Below are 19,280 nucleotides of genomic sequence, written 5' to 3' on the forward strand. Positions count from 1 at the left end.
CCCTATACCAAGGAAGCCCTTTATGCGTGCCATCACTATTCCCATTTTGTCGATGGAGTAACTAAGGTTCTGAAAGGTAACTTACCCAAAGATATCTCTTTGGGCCTCAGTTTTCCCATCTGTAGAATGGGTGGAAGTGCGGGCTAAGGGGCCCAGGTAGCCCTGTCTGCTCCCAGAGTCCTTCACCTCAGGGTCCTCTCTACTCTCCAGGACCATGGGCAGCAACAAGAGCAAGCCCAAGGATGCCAGCCAGCGGCGCCGCAGCCTGGAGCCTGCCGAGAACACCCACGGAGGCGGCGGCGGTGGAGGCGGCGGTGGGGGTGCCTTCCCCTCCTCACAGACCCCCAGCAAGCCAGCCTCCTCTGATGGCCACCGCGGCCCCAACACGGCCTTCGCCCCTGCAGCCGCTGAGCCCAAGCTGTTCGGAGGCTTCAACTCCTCTGACACAGTCACCTCCCCGCAGAGGGCGGGGCCCTTGGCTGGTCAGTGTGCCTGGGAGTGAGTGCCGGGTGGCCCTGGCCCCTTGGGCTGTGTGCCCTGGGGGGCAGCGATGCCCGCTTTCTGGGCTGCTGTTTCTTTCTCTTAATGACGGGGAGGAGTCTAGGGGTTATTTGGTCTTAGGGGCTATTGGGAGTTTTTTGGAGGTTTTATAAACTGGAAAGAGTGGTGCACACGCCATTGCCTTTAGGGCTGAACTCTGATGTACAGTATAAAGGGCCCTAGAGATAAAGGGCTGCAGGTGGAAACTGAGGCCCAGAGAGCCGGGGGCTTCTTGGGGAAGCCCGAGGACCAGGTCTGAGGCTTTGCTTTTCACTCTGGTTAGCCTGGAGATGGATCAGGACTGGAGGCGGGTGAGTGGCCAAGGGGGCGGGGCAGGTTTTAGAAGGAGAGAGAGCGCTCGGGTCTTCAGAGGCTGGACCTACGAGATGCGCCCCTGCGCCCTCTGCTGGTATTGAGGGGGTATAGCCGCTCCGGGCGAGTGATGCTTAGTAAGAGAAGTAGATGTGGTTCTGGAGAGCTAAGGCCCTCACACAAACACGGGTATTTCTACCGGGACACCTTCAGACAGACACACACACACAGTCGGCAACTCATTCAGAGACAGCCAAATAGGACACGTGCACATGTTAGGCTGAAGATGCCATCGTAAACGCAGACACACCATGAACACAGAGACACACTCAGGGACACAGGAATGGGCACCCTCCAGGCACAGACACACACCCACCGCAGATGCACACAAGTACAAAAGCACATGCGCAGAAGCGCCTCCTACTCCCAGATGGAGACACAGACACGTGCAGTCGGAGCCCTTCAGAAGCGCACACATGCTCAGCTAGCACCCACGGACACGCAGATGCACACACGTGCAGTGAGAACACACAGACACGCACCCCAGCGAGACAGATGGACCCACAAACACAGCCATTCGTTTGTTCAGGAGACAGTTGTGGTGCCTCTCCTGTGTGCCAGGTCTCTTCTGGTGTCAGGAACACAAGCAGTGTGTAAAACAGACAAAACCCTCCTGGGGAAGAGAGGCTAAGAGCGAGTTGTGTAAACTGTGCCGTGTGTTTGTGGGTGGTAACTGCTCTGAAAGAACACGGAGGACAGGGAGGGGCGCTGGGGGATGTGTGGGTGGAGGTTGCAACTTAAAATGGGCACAGAGAGGGCTTCGGGAGGGACAGTCATCCGCAGCCAGGATCGTCCCTGCTGGCCCGAAGCACCCGGAGTCACACAGAGAGTCACAGAGCCGCCTCCCCAGGGGCAGTTTCCCTTCATTCACTGCTTCACTCACCCCATGATTGTTTCTTGAACACCTGTGATGCGCCAGACTCTAGGAACAAAATAAAGATGCCTGTTACTGGGGACTTCGGGTTCTTGGGGGGAAGACAGATACCAAACAGAAGCTAACACCCAGCATCACCTCGAGCCCGCTGGGCTCATCATGTGAACCCGCTCAGACGCACGTGAGAGACCCACGTGCCTCCTCCGTGCCCTCACAGGTGTGCCAGACACATAGACACAGGGGACACGCACAGAAGCCCACCGTCTCTGTAAATGAAAGCAGGCCCCCGGGATGGCAGTGGGGGACCCACCCCCACCCCCAGAGTGCAGGGCTCTCCTCCGCCAGCCAGGGCCAGGCCTTCTGACATGCCTGTCTTCTGAGCAGGCGGAGTGACCACCTTCGTGGCCCTCTATGACTATGAGTCGCGGACAGAGACTGACCTGTCTTTCAAGAAAGGGGAACGGCTTCAGATTGTCAACAACACGTGAGTGCCCCCTGGGGACCCCGATCTGGTCTTGGGCTGGAGCCACTTCTGACCATCCCAGAGCCAGCTTGATGGGCAGTGGGCGGGGCTGGACGTCAAGGCAGCCGAAGCCCAGGGAACCCATCCTGGGCATCCTGGGGTCTGTGGGGCTGATCAGGTGGGCATCCTGATGAGGTGGGTGTGGCTTTGGGAGGGCTCCAGGGACCGGGATCTGGGTTCGGTAACTGATCCACAGAGCACGGTGCTCCAGATCCCAGCACCCGCAGAGGGGCGTGTGGTCAGAGTAGGACTGGGCCCAGGACCCGGGGCTACAAACAGCAGGGCCTTTGTACTTGAAGGCTGTGCCCCAAGAGGTGCTGGAGCGCCTGGGGCAGCCCAGAAAGTGAGTCTTCAGCTGTAGAGGGAGGGCCCTGTATTGGCAGGGTTGGGGGACCCATATTAGGGACCCAACATGAGAGGGGTCAGGATAGGGCATGGGGAGGATGGGGCATAGGACGTGGAAGGCAGGGCACTCTAGGGTGGCATCCATGTCCCCCTCCAGGGACTCCAGCCTTGGCATGGGGCATCCTAGGGCCAAGCTGATGAACGGGGGAGCAGGGGACCCTGCCAGACTCTGGGGCCCCTGTGAGTGATGAACTGATGAGGGGGGTGGGGCTTCAGTCAGGGGGTGGGGGCCTTCCCCTCCTCCCTCCTCCTCTCCTTTCCCCGCCTGCCCAGAGTGCAGTGGGAAGTGGGGTGCAGCATCTGTCATGGGGGGTGGGGAGTGCAGGCTTTGGGTGCCATGCCCTGGGGTGATCACAGTGGGGGTGGAGCTGCCGACAGAGGGCGGGGCACAGCTCCACACCAGCTGCCTTCCTGCCCTTGGACGGCCTGCTCTCCCGTCTCTGCCACCTCCCATCCCTCCCCCGCAGCCTCGGGGATGCCCTGCCCCACTCCTGGCCCGTGCTTGCTCCCTCCAGCTCTCTCTCAGCTTCTCCCTCTCTGCTTCTCTCTCGCTGGCCCTAGGAGGAAGGTGGATGTCAGGTGTGTACGCGCTCCCAGGGCGGCGGGCTGGGTGGGGGTGCTTCACTGGTGGGGGTGGGGCTGCATGCGCTTCCGCCTGCACCCCCTTGGCTGCACCCCCTCCGGCTTCCCCAGCTTCTGTCCTCACACCCTAGAGTTGGACCAGATCCTGACCTGCACCCCCAGGCTGAGAATGGGGAGGGTCCTCTCATCACCCCTGTCACTCCCCATCACACCTCCTCCCCATCCACCTCCTGCTCGCTCAGCTCCCCCCAAGTGCCAGCTGCATGCAGGGCCAGCGCTGGGCCCAGGGAGGCCTGGGTGGAGAAGGCCACGTCCTCCTGGGGCCAGAGTATAGCGGGACTGGCCCTAGTCCGGGCCCCGTGGCCTGTGCAGGGCACGGCTGGGATCAGCTTGGGCTTTAGGGGGCTGTGCTGTGTGCCCACCTCTGGTCGTGACCAGGGGCTGGGAGGCTCAAGCAGGACCTTGAAGGAAGCACAGTGAAGCCGAGCTGCTGGAGGGAGGTGATGGATGGCAGCCCCCCTCAGAAGGGCAGCTCCTGGGAGGGTGCAGTGCTGGAGGGGGTTACATGCCTTCGGGGCTATGGAAGGGTGAGAAGGTTCTAGAGGGTAGAGTGGGGTTGATCCCGGAGCATCCTCGAAGGCCTGGCTGAGGAGGTTGGACATCCCCACCGTCTCTAGGCATTTCTTGCTTGTTCATGCCTGCCTGCTGTATGCATGTTGTTCCCTCTATGTGAAAGGCCCCTTCTCCCATTGGTCTGGCAAACTCCTACTCATCCCTCAAGATCCAGCTCAGAAGTGCCTTCCTTGTGAGGCAAAGGGGAAAAGAGGGGTAGGCATTTTTACCCACGTCCTTCACTCTGCTGCTATTCCACCAGGGCTGTAGTGATGGGGGAGGGGCCATCGCCATATTGATTCCTCATATGGAATGAGGAAACTGAGGCTCAGAGATGTAAAGGCCCTTGCCCAAGGTCACACAGCTACCAAGTAGCAAAGCCAGGATTGGAACTTGGGCAGCAGCACGCTCTCTTCTTGGAGCTGTTCTCCCAAGGGGAGGGGGCTTTCCCAGCTCCCCCAAACCCCTGCTGTCTGAGTCCCAATGCCACTCTAGTTCTCTTCTGGCTCCAGCTGTCTCCATCTGCCTACCCCTAAACTGGAAACTTGTTGAGGGCTGCTCTTGTGCCTGCCCTATTTTGGGGCCCCCATCACCCCATGTTCCTCACCCCACTGGGGGTACCCAGGTGGTACTGGCGCACCATTTCTTGTGCCCTGCTTGTGGGCCTGTGCTCACGCTGACCACTTCAGTTGCCCTGTTTTATTTAAAAGGCACCATAGTCCTGGGAAGTGGAAATGTTTATTGGCTCCATTTTACAGATGAGGAAACTGAGGCCCAGAGGGGAGAAATGACTTTCTCAAGGTCACACAGCTAGTAGTGGCAGAGCTGGGTAAGGGGCCATGGCGGGGTAGGCATGACCCTGAGCCCTTGGAGGGGGTGCTCTGCAGGTGCAGAGGAGCTGGGAGGAGGGAGGGGCCCCAGCTGGGTGGGATGGTACCTCAGGCTGGAGACTTTGAAGTGCTGGGGAGCTCTCAACTGGCAACGATGGGAAGGGCTTCTCAGGGGGCTCACAGCTTGAGCAAAGGTGTGGCCAGAGGAGAGTTCTGGAAACTTTGATCCTGCCTCTTTCACTCGTCCTTTGCCAGCCCCTTCCTTTCCTTCTTCCTGTCTTCCAGGATGGGCTGGGGGTTGCCAGGAGGGCCAGAAGTGATGGAGACCTGTCCATGGGAAGCCCATGAGGGGCAGTGAGGTGCCCCATTTGGAAGGTGGGGGTGGATCGGGAGCCCTTCCTCATATCACAGTATTCAGCTGCTCCTCTGCCTTAGAAGTCGGGTGATGGTGGAGTTGGGGGGAGCTGGCATTAGAGGAAGAGGAGGGGTAACAGGGTCAGGGATGGGGCAGGGGAGTATCCTTGTCCTGCTTCCCTTAGTGGAAGGTAGGCTACCCAAGCGTGAGGTTTCATACCTCACCCCGGGACCACCCTGCATGTCCTTCTACCATTATTGCTTAAGCTCCGTTATTGTAAGCCCCCTGCACCCACCGCGCACCCTGCAAGAGTGAGGGACTCTCTGAGTCTAGCCTGTGGCTGGGCTGGGAGTCGGGGAGGGAGAGCTTAAGGCTGAGCCCGTTGGGGCTGGGCCAGGGCTGGCTGGGCTGGAGTCCTCACAGTAGCTGCCTGGAGACCCTGCTCCTGGATCTCCATGCCACGTGGTCTTGGACCTAGAGCTCTGGGTGCTGTGTGGCCTTGGGTCGGAGGAAGCCCATCCGGGGGGTGACCGCCCTGAGCCTCTGTCCTGGTCCTCTAGGAGCCAGAGCCCCTCTGGTCTGACTTTGGGGTGCTTCCCAAACTGCCGTTTGCTCCCACCCAGATTATTCCAGCAGCTTCTCCAGCAAGCACTGACCTCTGCCCCCTTTCCCTGGGCTCTTCGGTTCCGCTCCCCACCATGGGGCGAGGGACCCCTTCCTGCCCTCCTCACACGATCTGCCTCGGCCTCACCTTGCTCTCTCCCCAAGGACCAAGCAGGGGTCCAGGCCTCAGGGCTCGGAAACTTGACTGTCTGAGCTGTGCCCAGCTGCCCTGGCTTGCCTGCAAGCTCCAAATTGCTTCTCTGGTCAGTCCTAACAGCCCAAATGGGTTACATAGAACGATGCAAGCTGCCCTAATTCCCCAGGTTCCAAAGCTGCCACCCTCCCAATCCACATGCCTGCCTGAATTAGCCACAAGGATTAGGCTCTTAAAAAGAGGATCCTGAGGCTCAGAGAGGTGAGGTCAGTAACCTGAAGTCACACAGCTAGTGACAGCACTTGGGGTGTAAAATCGTAGTTCGGGGACTCCTGGTCCAGTACTTTCTTCTCTGGCCACATGAGCGAAGGTGAGGGGTCAGGCAGGGAATGTGCGATTCCCTTCCTTCCCTTCTTCCTGCCTATCTAATGGGCCCCAGGCCCCAGGAAAGGCGTGAGATGCAGTAAATGTGCTCAACATGTTAGGTTAACACCACCATCACTTCTGAGCTCAGATCCGAGTCCCCACCAGACCGGACTGATCTGGGAAGCTATGGGGCCCCTCATTGTGAGGGCAGTCCCTGGCACTCCACAGAGCCAGCTCACAGCCACCTGAGGCAGGTTTGAACCTTCCAGACCATTGGCAGCGGAAGATGGGGCTTGATATTTCTATTTCACAGGTGGGCACACTGAAGCTCAGATGATAATCACAGTAATCCACTTCTTGGCTTGATGCTGACTGATTTACACACTTTGCCTGCAAGGGAGATTTTGTGACTATTATCTCCTTCTTAAAGAGGTGCTGAGAGGGTAAGGAACCTGCCCAAAGTCACACAGCAAATCCTTATCGGAGACTGGAACTGAGCTGCGTGCTGGTTTTTAAAGCCGTGTTGAGAGTGGGGAGGGGTACCATAGAGATGCGGATTTCATTCTTTTTCTTTTTTTAGCCAAATCAAGATACTATCAGCTCATGCACATTGAGCACCTACTGTGTGCCAGGCATAGTGCTGGGATTTTACATCCTCGGAGGGAGGCCTGAGTTTCCCCATCCTGCAGATGAGGAAATCGAGGTAGGGCCAAGGTCGTGCCTGCAAGTGCTGAGCTGGGCTGGTGCCGGGATGCTTGGACTCTGGCGCTCAGGCTCTTCGAAACCTCTCAAGCCGGGGCCAGGCTGAAGCTGGACCTTGGATCCTTAGTGAGCTTTCAGCACACCTCCATCCCTGTCCTTGTGAAATAAAACCCCCCAAATTGGACTGTGAGCCCAAACTCACACATGGGCTGGTGTCGGGGAGCTGGAGGCTCAGCTGGCCCAGTCTGGGTCATGTCAGCAGAGCTGAACCCCTGCTTCAGGGGCTTCTGGGGCCATGGCTTGGCCAGCCTCTGGGCACATGCCGCTGCCAGCCTTCCATTGTGAGTAGGTGGCTGGGGCCTTTCCCAAGGCCAGCCGGCTTGCAAACTCTGCTTTGTCGATCTGCCGCATTTCGTAGTCTCTGACCTAGACCTTGACTCAGTCCCCTGCCCCCAGCCCTGCTGCCTCCTCCTCCATCTTCCCCTGGTTTCCCTGAGGGTTTCTAAGTCTGAGGGGCCTGGGGAGGGCACAGGGGTCCAGGGGGCCGGCCAAGACTGGCTGTGGGCACACAGGGACCCTGGTTCTCACCCTTGCTCTGCTGTTGATTCGCTGTGTGTCTTTGGGCAAATCATCGCCCTTCTCTGTGCCTTAGTTTCCCCCTTGGTGAAATGAAGGCTTCGGGCTAGAAGATCTCTGCTAGCTTTGGGGAAGTCCCTACCCCATTCTGTGCCTCATTTTCACCAACTCTAAAAGACAGTGCTGGGTTATTCCATCCTGGGTGTTGTGTGTCCTTGGGCTGGCCCCTAGACATCTCTGAGCCACCTTTTCTTCATCTAGGGGCTGAGGCCTGCCTTTTTTGCAGGGTGGTTTTGAGGGTCCAATAGGACAGACAATGTGGGCGCCCCCATCCATTGTGGATACACACAGAGAGGTAGATGGAGGTCCTGGGCACCTCCAGGCTTCTTGCCTTGAGGGGGGCATCGCCACCTTACTCTGGGGCCCTCCGTCTCCTGCCAAGATTCCCATGTGAGCCTGTGCCCCTGCCTAAGTGTGCATGTGTGCAATGATTGTATAGCTGAGTCAGCCCACACAGCGCCAATCTCACTCCATCCAGAAGGGACTCAAACGCTCTGGTCGAGCCTGGGCTCACCTGGCTGACTTTGGGATGCTCACCTGTAGTCATCTGTTCTCAGAGAGCTCCCCCAGCTCCACTCTCTCCTGGCCTCAACTTCTCCATCTTCAAAATGGGCTGAAGAGCATAGGAGGGGCAGCTCAGAAGAACCCGGAGCCAGGGATTCAGGTTCAAGTTCAGACTGTGGCTGTGGGCAAGGGCCTTTTTCTCTTTGGATCCCGATCATGGGCAGCAGGGAGCACATCCATTGGCTGTGTGTCTTTCCAGGGCTGTGATGAGGTCAAAGGCAGCCTTGGGGTGAGAAGCTCAGCAGGGTATCAAGCTCTATAGCTCCCCATAGGGAAGGATTCCTCCTCATCTGGGAGTTAGGAACCTGGGCCTGGCTGTGTGACCATGAGCAGAGGCCCTTGCGTCTCTAGCCTCAGTCTTCCCATCTATACAGTGGGAATTGGAGGGGGCTGGGCCCTATTTCCCAGGCAGCCCTTCCCATCGGCTTCCCCTCCCTCCCCATGGACCCTCTCCCTGCCTCCACTGATTGCTTTGGATGCAAGGCCCCTGTGGCTGCCGCCTTGTCCCCCCTCCCCCATCCCCAGCACTGCCTGGCACTCTGCTCTCTCCCTCGCTCTTTCTGCCTCTCTCTCTCTCTCACCACCCCCATCTCTGCCTCTTCTTTCCTGTTGGGCTCTGGCTTTCTCCTCCCTCCTCTGTGTCTCTGGACCCCCGCTCCAGCCAGACCTGGTTCACATTCAGATGGCTGCAAAGGTACTTCTGCCCCTTCCCCGCTCCCCCCACACCCAGGGGACCCACCCTGCTGGGGGCTTCTCCTGCCCCTTCACCCTGTCCCCATCACACTCCCTGCCTCATGGGGAAATCAGTGTAGAAGGGCCCTGGGCACTGGGGCTCTGCCACTTCAGCTCCCTCTGACATGACTCGCTGTGTGACTTTGGGCAAGTCCCAGCCCGCTCTGGCCTCAGTTTCCCCATAGCTGGGTAGGCTGCGGGAGGAGGCCTGTAGTTTTCAATCAAGGAGCCTGGTGGGTGTGACCCGCGATCTGTGACAAAGGCAAGCATTGCTCCAGCTGCAGTGGCAGCTCTGCAGAGAGCGCCTGGATTGTCACCAAGCCCCCAAAGGACCACCCTTTGCCTCCACTCAGGTCTCGCCAGTTCCCAAGCTTGGGCTTCCAAATCTCAGGGCTTGGGGAGGTTTTGAAGGTCTGATTTGCCATCCATCTCAGGCAGGAAGCTTCTCCTGTTACAACTTGCTTGCTCCCCAGAGACAGGGAGCTCCCTCCCTAAATTGCAAGGTGGGCTCTTGGCATCTTGAGACAGCTTGGGGTATCTGCAGGGCAGCCGATCACTTCCCGTCTCAGGACTCTGCCCCTGTGAGTTCAGGCCTCATCTTCTGAGTCAGCTTTGGCCAGGAGGCTTCTGGGATAGGGAGGGGAGGAGTCCCAGGCCAGCTTAGCTTGGCAAGGGGTGAGTGGCCTGATCTCCGTGTTCCCTGCACCTCACTCAGCCTCGCGATCCCCCAGCATAGCACCTCTGAAGATTGCACGCCCCGGGGCCCATTGCTGATGGTTTCCTTCTCCTTTGCTCCCTCCCTCTCCCCCTGCTCAGAGAGGGAGACTGGTGGCTGGCCCACTCACTCAGCACGGGACAGACGGGCTACATCCCCAGCAACTATGTGGCGCCCTCTGACTCCATCCAGGCTGAAGAGTGAGTATTGACTCTGGCCTCCTGCTTGCTCACCATCATCGCTGCTGGTTCAGAGCTTCTCTCCTGGGCTAGAGTGGGGGGTCTCGCTGCCCCAGCCACGTCCCAGGAAGAGGCATGGTGGGTGGGGGGAATCCTGGACCACCAGCACCATCCCCCTCCCTCCCACCCCAGGTGGTACTTTGGCAAGATCACCAGACGGGAGTCAGAGCGGTTACTGCTCAATGCAGAGAACCCAAGAGGGACCTTCCTAGTGCGAGAAAGCGAGACCACGAAAGGTATGAGTGCTTCTACTGGGAACTGAACCTTTTGTGGGTTATTTGAGCTGGGTATTGAGGAATGAATAGGAGTTTGGTATATGGAGTGGGATGGGAAGAATCCTCCAGCTGGAGAAAAAGCCAGGATCAATGGCAGGGAGGTACATTTTCCCTTTTTGACACTGGATATTGTAAACCCCACCTGAGGGTTATCCAGAGGTTGTGGGGGCTGAGGGGCCTGGGCTTCTAGAATGATGCCTGTATGCTGTTTACTTAGAAGGGCTTTCTCTGGCCACTGAAGCCTTCTCCCTCACCTCTGGGGCTCAGCCTTTTTCCCTGATGCCACCCCAAGCATCTCTTGGGCTCAGGTTAACAGGCCTGTTGGTCAGAAGGAAACTTTTTGAGCCCAAAGCTTTTCTAGGCTCCAGGGCAACAGGGAGGGGCCACCCGGACTGGCCCAGCTGAGCCTTGGCGCCTAGTATGTGGTCTCCTGCGCAGGGCAGCCCTGCCTTAGCCAACCACTGGCTCCTGCCTAAGCCTGGAGTCTTCAGGGAGGGGCGGGGCCTGGACACCACTCCAGTGGGCAGACCCAGAGAGGAGAGGCAGTTAGGCCAGGGACACACAGCTACCTGGAGCTATTCCTGAGGCTCCCCACAAACATTTACTGAGCACCTATTGTGTACCCGGCCTTCTTATATGTGGTCTCACTGAGTCTGCCCAGCTGCCTGGGGAGTAGCCTGCTTGTGCAGAGGAGGACACTGAGGCCCAGAGAGGGCAAGTCACTTGCTTAGGTCACAGCTGGGATGCACATCTGGGCTTCACAGGTCAAAGGTGCATGGAAAGACTCTTGAGTCAGGTGCCCTTTGTCACTTGACTCTGCCCCAGCGGCCACCCAGGGGCTGGGTGCTCAGAGACAGGCTGGACCAGACCTGGCTCCGTCCGTGCCTGCCTTCCGTCCCGTGTCGGGTAGGTGTGCTCAGCGCCGCGGCCGTGGGTTAGTGGACGTGGTGGTCACGGCCCCTCTCCGGCCTGTCCTGCAGGCGCCTACTGCCTCTCGGTGTCCGACTTCGACAATGCCAAGGGCCTCAACGTGAAGCACTATAAGATCCGCAAGCTGGACAGCGGCGGCTTCTACATCACCTCCCGCACCCAGTTCAACAGCCTGCAGCAGCTGGTGGCCTACTACTCCAGTGAGTGCCAGCTGGGCGCAGGGGAGGGGAGGCCCCTGGAGGGGCTGGGGGTGGCGGTCTCCATCCATACTGCAGACCCTGAGCTGGGGGCTTTGGAGCCAGCCAGGTCCGGGACTCCTGTCACCCTGAGCTTGAAAGCTCCTGTTCCCCTCCCCCTTCTTCCTTTCCCCTTTTCTCCCTCCTCCCATTCCCCTCCTCCTGTGCCCTCCTCCCTGGTTTCCCTCTGCCCACCCCACCCCCTCCCACCCCTCCATCCTATTTCGCCCCCCTCCGAAGCTGCCTGATGAGGAGGGGGCTGCCTGGAGAAGTGAGCCGGGAAGGAGGGGGGCATAGACTGGTGTCATTTGGCCCTGCAGCCTTAGGACTGGTTGGAACCGGTTACCGGGAGACAAGGAGGGGGCGGCTAGATCGATCGCAGCAGAGAAGGGGAGAGCGAGTGGCAGGCGGGGAGCTCACAGGCGCAGGTTGTGGGCGCGGGTTAGGCCGTGTGTGCAAGGCTGTGGCCAGTCCATCTGGATGTCCAGGGCTGCCTGGGTGGACCCCAGTGGGGTCATGGCCTGTGTGCTCCCATGTGGACAGTCCTGTGGGTACCTGGGTGTCTGGCATGTGGCCACAGCCTTTCACGTGTGGCCTTTCCTGAGAGCACCACCTCCTTCTCTGTCAGCTGAGCCTCCTGACCCCCTCAAGGATCTGCCACTGTCCACCTCCATCCCTTTGGCCACCGCTGTATTTATTCTGAACCTAGTTCCCCCAGGTCAAAACACTCCAGGGGTTACCTTGGAATTTTAGGAGAAAGACCCCCATGTGGCCTCAGGTTTTGGGTGGTCTAAACCCAACTGGCCTCCATTTCTTACCTGGGGCCCTCCTTCCCCTACTCACTCCTTGGCAGCCCTCCCCACCCGCCTCGGCCTCCTTTCGGCTCCTCCAACCCACTGGCTTGTTCCTCCCTCAGGGCCTTTGCACATGCATGAGGCAGTGTGCGCTCTGCCCAGAGGGCTGTTCCCTAGTTGACCACTCACCCTTCTGCAGATATAAGCCCAGGTGCCACCTCTTCCAGGAAGCCTCCCAGGATTCTACCCAACCCACCTGCTATTGCATGTACAGCTCTCCTCTGTCACACTCGTGGTCCTGGGAGGTGATATGGGAAAGTTGGGTGCCCCCCTGGACTGGGAGCTCCATGGGGGCAGGCTTCCACTGGCTCCCTGGCACCCACCTAAAGTCAGATGAATGAATGAATGACTTGGGGAACAGATGCATGAGGCAGTGTAGGCCCGTGTTGGAGGCAGTGCATACACACAGGTATGGACTCCTGGCCTCGAGGGTGTCCTGTGTGGCCCCAAAGCCTGTGTGCATGCAGTGTGTGAGTCTACACACACACACACCGTGGGACACGGCGACCCTGCGCGGATGCCAGGCCTGAACTCCACCGCCCTGTCTCTGTCTTCAGAACACGCTGATGGCCTCTGCCACCGCCTCACCACTGTGTGTCCCACGTCTAAGCCGCAGACTCAAGGCCTGGCCAAGGACGCCTGGGAGATCCCCCGGGAGTCACTGCGGCTGGAGGTCAAGCTGGGCCAGGGCTGCTTTGGAGAGGTGTGGATGGGTAAGGCCATGCCCCCGGCGCTCCCACCTCTGCTTTGTCCCCACTTGAGAACCAGGCAGATGTCTGTCCCATGTGGCTACTCCAGGCCCCACGAATCCTCCAAACTTGCTTCCATAATCTCATCACCTCTGTGAACTGTGGGTCCTACTCTCAACGTGGAACTCCTCCAGTAGTGGGCAGCAGCAAGCTAGGGCCCCAGCAAGCCGTGCCTCCGGCTGCTGTGGTACCCATTTTCCAAGAACTGCTTGGGGCTGGGCATCGTGATTCCCCAGTGATATACCCTGTGGTCTGGGCCGGGTGGCTTCCCTCTGAGCCTTGATCTTCCCACCTGTAAAATGGGGCTGGGGTAGTAGGACCCCCTGGGGGATTGAGAGAATGCTGGCCCCACATGTGTCTCCATGTTAACTTCAGCTGTTGGGAAGAGAAACCTCAGCTCCTAGATGGAGCTCTGGGAGGTGCAGAGTCTAGAACGCTCCTGGCCTGTTAATGATCTCCTGTTTCACTCTGGAGAAATGGCCAAACCGTCTTTGAAAACAAATGCCGTGCAGCCGTGACAAAACCCAGGCCCCCTTCTGCTGACTGGTCTCTGCGGACATGGGTTGCAGAGATCGTGGTGAGGGAGGCCTGGTCGTTGTGAGCCTGCGTGTCCAGTGGGGAGATGACCGTGTGCGGTTTTCAAGGTGGTTCCATCTGAGCTCTGGTGTATCACTGCCTCCATTTCCTTCCCTTCAGAGGAAGAGATGATGGAGGAGAGCAGAGGGGCTTCCTGGGAGGCTCATTGCAGGGACAGAGGCCTATAGGCTGGAGGTCAGGCCAGGTCAGGAAAGGGGAGCTGCTGGCTTTGAGCTGGGGAGAGGGGATGGAGATGCAAAGCACAGTCACAAAGAGAGGACCTGATGGGACTTCCCTGGCAGTGCAGTGGCTGCGATTCCATGCTCCCAGTGCAGGGGTCCAGGTTCAATCCTTAGTCAGGGAACTAGATCCCACAAGCCACAACTAAGGGTTCACATGCTTCAACAAAGATCCCATGTGCCACAACTAAGATTTAGCGCAGCCAAATGCATAAATCAATATTTAAAAAAGAGAGAATCTGAGCAAAACGGTGACAGCATCAGCCATTCCGGTGGCTGCAAAACTCATTCCTGGCTTGCCTGTGTGGTGAAATCAGTGGAGGAGGCTCTCACTCCTCCTTGGATGATCCAGGCGGACTTACGAAGAGGAGAGCCTGATACATATCTCCAGAGGCCCTGTGCTGGAGGACCGCAGACATGGCCCTGAGCCCCAACCCGCAGATGGAGGCCCAGAGATGGTGCGGCATGGGCCAAGGCCACTCATCAAAGGAGCCTCAGGCCTGGCTGGGACCAAACTGGGATTAAACACACTGGTTTAAAACATAGCTTTCCCTGAGGCATCACAGTTTGAAAAACCAGATAATAATAAAATGACAGCTGCAGCTGTTAACTGTGTGCTCACAGTGGGCTTAGCAGCCCTAGCTGCCCCATAGATGGATATTATAGCATCCCCATTTTCCAGATGAGAAAATTGAGGTTTAGAGGGGCACTGACTCACCTGTGGTCTCACTGCTGACAGTGGGCAGAGGTGGGAGCCAAACTCCTGCCAGTCTGACCTCTGAGTCTTTGTACTTGGTGTGAGGCCTTAATTACTTCTTGGCGAGTGTGGCTTGAGACAGCTTCTTGTTCTGAGGCCAGCTCTGTCTCACCCCCAGCCCCCACCAGTGCACACGCACCATCTGTGGACACCTAGGCCACCTTTCGGTGTGTTACCTAGAAGGAACATGACCACCCCAAGGAGGGCATTGAATTGATGAATGTGCTGCTTTTGGGGACATTTTTAATTATAAGCGTCCTAAGAACAGCTTCTGTTTCTTGAGCGTGCCCTGTGAGGAGCATCCTGCCCATTTTGCAGATGGTGACACTGAGGCTCTGAAAGAGGCTGGGCCTTGGCTGGGCTTGTCACCTGGCCTGGGAGGTCAGAGCTGACATTGGTACCCAGACAGGCAGATCCTGCATCCCTGTGAGATGGGAATGGGGGTCCTCCCCTGAGGCAACCTGCACACCTCTCCACACAGGTACCTGGAACGGCACCACCAGGGTTGCCATCAAAACCCTGAAGCCTGGTACGATGTCTCCGGAGGCCTTCCTGCAGGAGGCCCAGGTCATGAAGAAACTGAGGCATGAGAAACTCGTGCAGCTGTACGCCGTGGTGTCCGAAGAGCCCATCTACATTGTCACGGAGTACATGAGCAAGGGTGAGGGAAGCCGGGAGGGCCCTGGTGGGGGTCCTTGCAACAGGGCAGGTGGGACGCGCTTCACTTCCCACCACATCTAGAATGAGTGTGTGCCTTTATTTTTTAAAAGTTTTATTTATTTATTTTTAACACCAAAAACATTTTGTGTTGGGGTATAGCCGATGAGCAGTGTTGTGACAGTTTCAGGTGAGAGGCAAAGAGATTCAGCCATACATATGCATGCATCCCTTCTGCCCCAGGCCTCCCATCCACCTGGTTCCAGGCCTGCACATAACATTGAGCAGAGTACCCTGTTCTATCCAATAGGTCTTTGTTGGTTATCCATCTAAAATATAGCAGTGTGTACATGTCCTTCCCAAAGTCCCTAGCTGTCCCTTTCCCTCAGTGAGTTAGAGTGCATGCCTTTAAAGGTGAAATGCATGAAAAGAATCAGCTTCCCATGTCCGTGGAACCTTAAACCGCAGGTTGCCTTTCTCGGTTCATTTTGTTTTTAGTGATGTCCCACAATGCACCAATGTCTCCCTGTCTGCTGCTTTTGTAAAGCTGTTTGCCATTTCTAGGGCTGGAAGGAAAATTCCCTGAGCTGAGCCACATCTGGGCCAAGTTCCTGGCTTGACTTTTACTTAGTTTTGAAAATAATTATTTTTCAAAATTCCACTTTTGGAGGTATAACTGACATATGATAAAATACACCCATTTTAGGGGACTTCCCTGGTGGTTCAGTGGTTAAGACTTTGCCTTCCAGTGCAGAGGATGTGGGTTCGATCCCTTGTTGGGAAGCTAAAATCCCACATGCCTCATGGCCAAAAAACGAAAACATAAAACAGAAGCAATATTGTAATAAATTCAATAGATTTTAAAAATAGTCCACATTAAAAAAAAATCTTTGGGAAAAAACCCACCCATTTAAAATGTACAGTTCAGTGAGCTTTAATGAATGGATATGCTGTGTATCTCTTAGCATAGTCGAGATAAACATTTCCATCACCCCAGAAAACACCTTTGTATTCCTTTGCAGATAATACGCTACAGTCCCAAACCCATACAGCCACTGATGTGCTTTCTGTCTTCATAGATTTCTTTCTTCTAGAACTTCATATATGAAATCTTTTACATCCAAGGGTTTTCTGTCTTGTTGTATATATCAGTAGTTTCTTTCCTTTTTATTGCTTAGTAGTATTCCATTATAGTATGGCTGTGCCATTATAGTACGGCTGTACCACAGTTCTATTCTCCTAGAGGTGAACGTTTGGTTGTTTCCCATCCTGCTTGCCTTTTGAGTGACAAACAGACTTTATTCAGAGATGGGTTTACATAAAATCTGCTGTATGGTTAAAGCAAGACTGGCCTGCCCCAGTGGACAAGATCGGGGAATCACTGTTTCCTGGCTCAGGGAGGACAGAGCAGGAGCTAGAGCTGCTTTCTCTCTGCCCAGGGAGTTTGCTGGACTTTCTCAAGGGGGAGACAGGCAAGTACCTGCGGCTGCCTCAGCTGGTGGACATGGCTGCACAGGTGAGTCAGCCCCTCCCACCTCCTACATCTGGCCTTGAGCTCTCCCACCCACCTGGCTCTGCCACATCTGGCCTCTTGAGTGCCCCCTCCAAGAAACTTGCCTTGATTGCCCCCTCCCTCACTGATCTCATCCTATGTATTACTGGGACCACCTACAGATGCTGTGAGTAGTGGTTCTGGGCAGAAGAAAGAGCCCTTACCTGGGCATCAGGAGTCACTGACTTGCTATGGGACCTCAGACCTCAGTTTTCTTCTCTGTCAAGTATCAATACACTCATCAAATGTGTATTAGTACTTGCTTGTTGTAGGCAGTGCTCAACAGCCACTTTTTAATGCTTTCACAATCAGAGGAGGTAGGATGGCTATTATTCCATTTGACAGATGAGAAAACTGAGGCTCAGAAAGGGGACTTGGGACAACTGGCAGGATCTGGTACTCATCTGTGTCTCTGGGAACATCTGGGGTCTCTTTTTCATGGTCACCCCACTTCCCTGGTTGCATCTTGTCTTGTGCCTCCCCTTTGCCCTATGCTCTCTCCTTAGGCCAGGCACTGGTTCCACTTTTTGTGCCAACAGGGTTTACTGTAAACTGGTTTCATTGCCTGAAAAACTGGGAAGGGCAGGGCATTTGGTTGGCTATCCACTCCTGGGGATGACCCCATTCCTGGGCATGTGCCCTGTGATCTGGGAAGGGCACAGGGTGGCCTCTGAATCAGGCTCCCCGGTTCTGCCTGCAGATTGCCTCAGGCATGGCTTATGTGGAACGGATGAACTATGTCCACCGAGACCTCCGGGCTGCCAACATCCTGGTTGGAGAGAGCCTCGTGTGCAAAGTGGCTGACTTCGGGCTGGCTCGACTCATTGAAGACAACGAATACACAGCCCGGCAAGGTGGGCAGGGTCCCAGCAGATGCTATGTGGCCGTTAGGAGTCACACCCCTTCTCTGAGCCTGTTTTTTCCTCTGTCAAGTGGGGACCAGAATGGTGCCCGACAGAGAGGTAATGATGTTCTGAGTTCCCCCGACCGTTCTTGTTCCTACAGGTGCCAAATTCCCCATCAAGTGGACGGCTCCGGAAGCTGCCCTCTATGGCCGGTTCACCATCAAATCAGATGTGTGGTCCTTTGGGATCCTGCTGACGGAGCTCACGACAAAGGGACGGGTGCCCTACCCTGGTAAGAGAACTCCCCGCCGCCCATCTTTAGTCCTTCTGCCCCTGCCCTGGTGACGCCCCTGCTCAGGAGATCTTGGGCATGTAAAAGCCCCTCCTGGGCTTCAGTTTCCCCATCTGTGTAACAAAGAGGTGACCCTCTGATCCTAGGTTCTGTCATTGTTCAGGGCTCCCAGGCTTGGGGAGGGCCTTACCTATGGTCACAGCCACCCTGCCCCTAAGCAGGAACCCCTCTTGGTTGTCCCCATCAACGTCCCTCTGCTCCACTTGCCTCCCCTAGCGCCTCACGCCTCCCTCTGCCTGCAGGGATGGTGAACCGGGAGGTGCTGGACCAGGTGGAGCGGGGCTACCGGATGCCCTGCCCGCCTGAGTGTCCCGAGTCATTGCATGACCTGATGTGCCAGTGCTGGCGGAAGGACCCGGAGGAACGGCCCACCTTCGAGTACCTGCAGGCCTTCCTGGAGGACTATTTCACGTCCACCGAGCCCCAGTACCAGCCCGGAGAGAACCTATAGAGCGGGGCTACCGGGCCAGACTGCCTTCTCGGCTTGGATCCTGGGCTGGGTGGCCCCTGATGCGGGGTCTTGCCTGCCTCTGCCTGCCCGCGTTCCGTGGAATTGCCAGTGACGAGGCCCCGCCCTCTTCCGTGGTGGGGCGGGGCTTGGGGCCGCCCTGGGGGCGTGGCCTAAGGCTGCCGTCCTGGCTCCGCCCACCAACACGCCCCTTCCCTGCGTTGTCTCCTGGAGCTCTGGATGTCTCAGCGGGAGGCCCTAGGAAGAAAGGCTGGGGCTGAGGGTGCCCTTTTCTTAGCCTCAGCCACCCCGCACACTGGCTCTTTGCCACTTCCACGCCACCCCAGGTCTGTCTGCAGAGCTGGCCAAAGAGCCTTTCCAAAGAGGAGTGATGGGCCTCTGGTCCCTGGCCTGCCTGCCGCCCTGGCCCATGCCGTCCGTTTCTGAATCGCCTGTTTGCGGAAGGCTCCTGGGTCCAGCCCTCTCTGCTGTGGCTCCCAGGCTGGTGAGGCCTAGCTTGACTTGATGATCGTGGGTGGGGGTGGACACCCTCCTCAAACCCTGCCCTTCTTAGGCTTGAGGAATCCTCAGAGATCATCAGTTCTTTGTCCCCGTATTACCTATGGGGACGCTGAATCCAGAAAGAGGATGTGACTTGCCCAAGGCAGCGGAGCACTTCAGGGTTGAGGTGGAATTGGAACCCGGTGCTCCCTCTGTCTTCCTCAGGAACCAATGCCGTTGTCCTTGGAGGCATTGTGGACTGACTGGGGCAGCCCAGAGGACAAGGGGCCTGAGAATGGCTCAGAGATAGCAGGCAGAGTCCTGTTGCCACTGCTCGCTCGGTGGGGCTGTGGTGGGGGGAGAGAGTGGAGGTGGATGTGGGGCTGAGCTAGAAATGAAGGGTATAAGGATAGGGAAGCAGGTTTTAATCAGAATGTGGGTGATTTTTTATCTTTGGCACTAGCCAATCATGAAAGGGAGCTCACAGGCTCTGGAGGCAATCAAG

General features: G+C 57.0%; 1 protein-coding gene across 1 annotated transcript; it reads left to right on the plus strand.

Annotated features, from left to right (window-relative positions):
* The first annotated feature begins 214 nt into the window (after positions 1–214).
* On the plus strand, positions 215–18,791 carry SRC (SRC proto-oncogene, non-receptor tyrosine kinase). Its single transcript, XM_068987852.1, has 11 exons — positions 215–482; positions 2,171–2,270; positions 9,667–9,765; positions 9,937–10,040; positions 11,060–11,209; positions 12,657–12,812; positions 14,902–15,081; positions 16,517–16,593; positions 17,330–17,483; positions 17,635–17,766; positions 18,069–18,791. Exons 1-11 carry the CDS (start codon positions 215–217, stop codon positions 18,275–18,277), a joined length of 1,629 nt encoding a protein of 542 aa, XP_068843953.1. The 3' UTR covers positions 18,278–18,791.
* The last annotated feature ends 489 nt before the right edge of the window (positions 18,792–19,280 follow it).

This window comes from Capricornis sumatraensis, chromosome 15 (genome assembly GCF_032405125.1).
Source record: "Capricornis sumatraensis isolate serow.1 chromosome 15, serow.2, whole genome shotgun sequence".
Taxonomy (NCBI): Eukaryota; Metazoa; Chordata; class Mammalia; order Artiodactyla; family Bovidae; genus Capricornis; species Capricornis sumatraensis.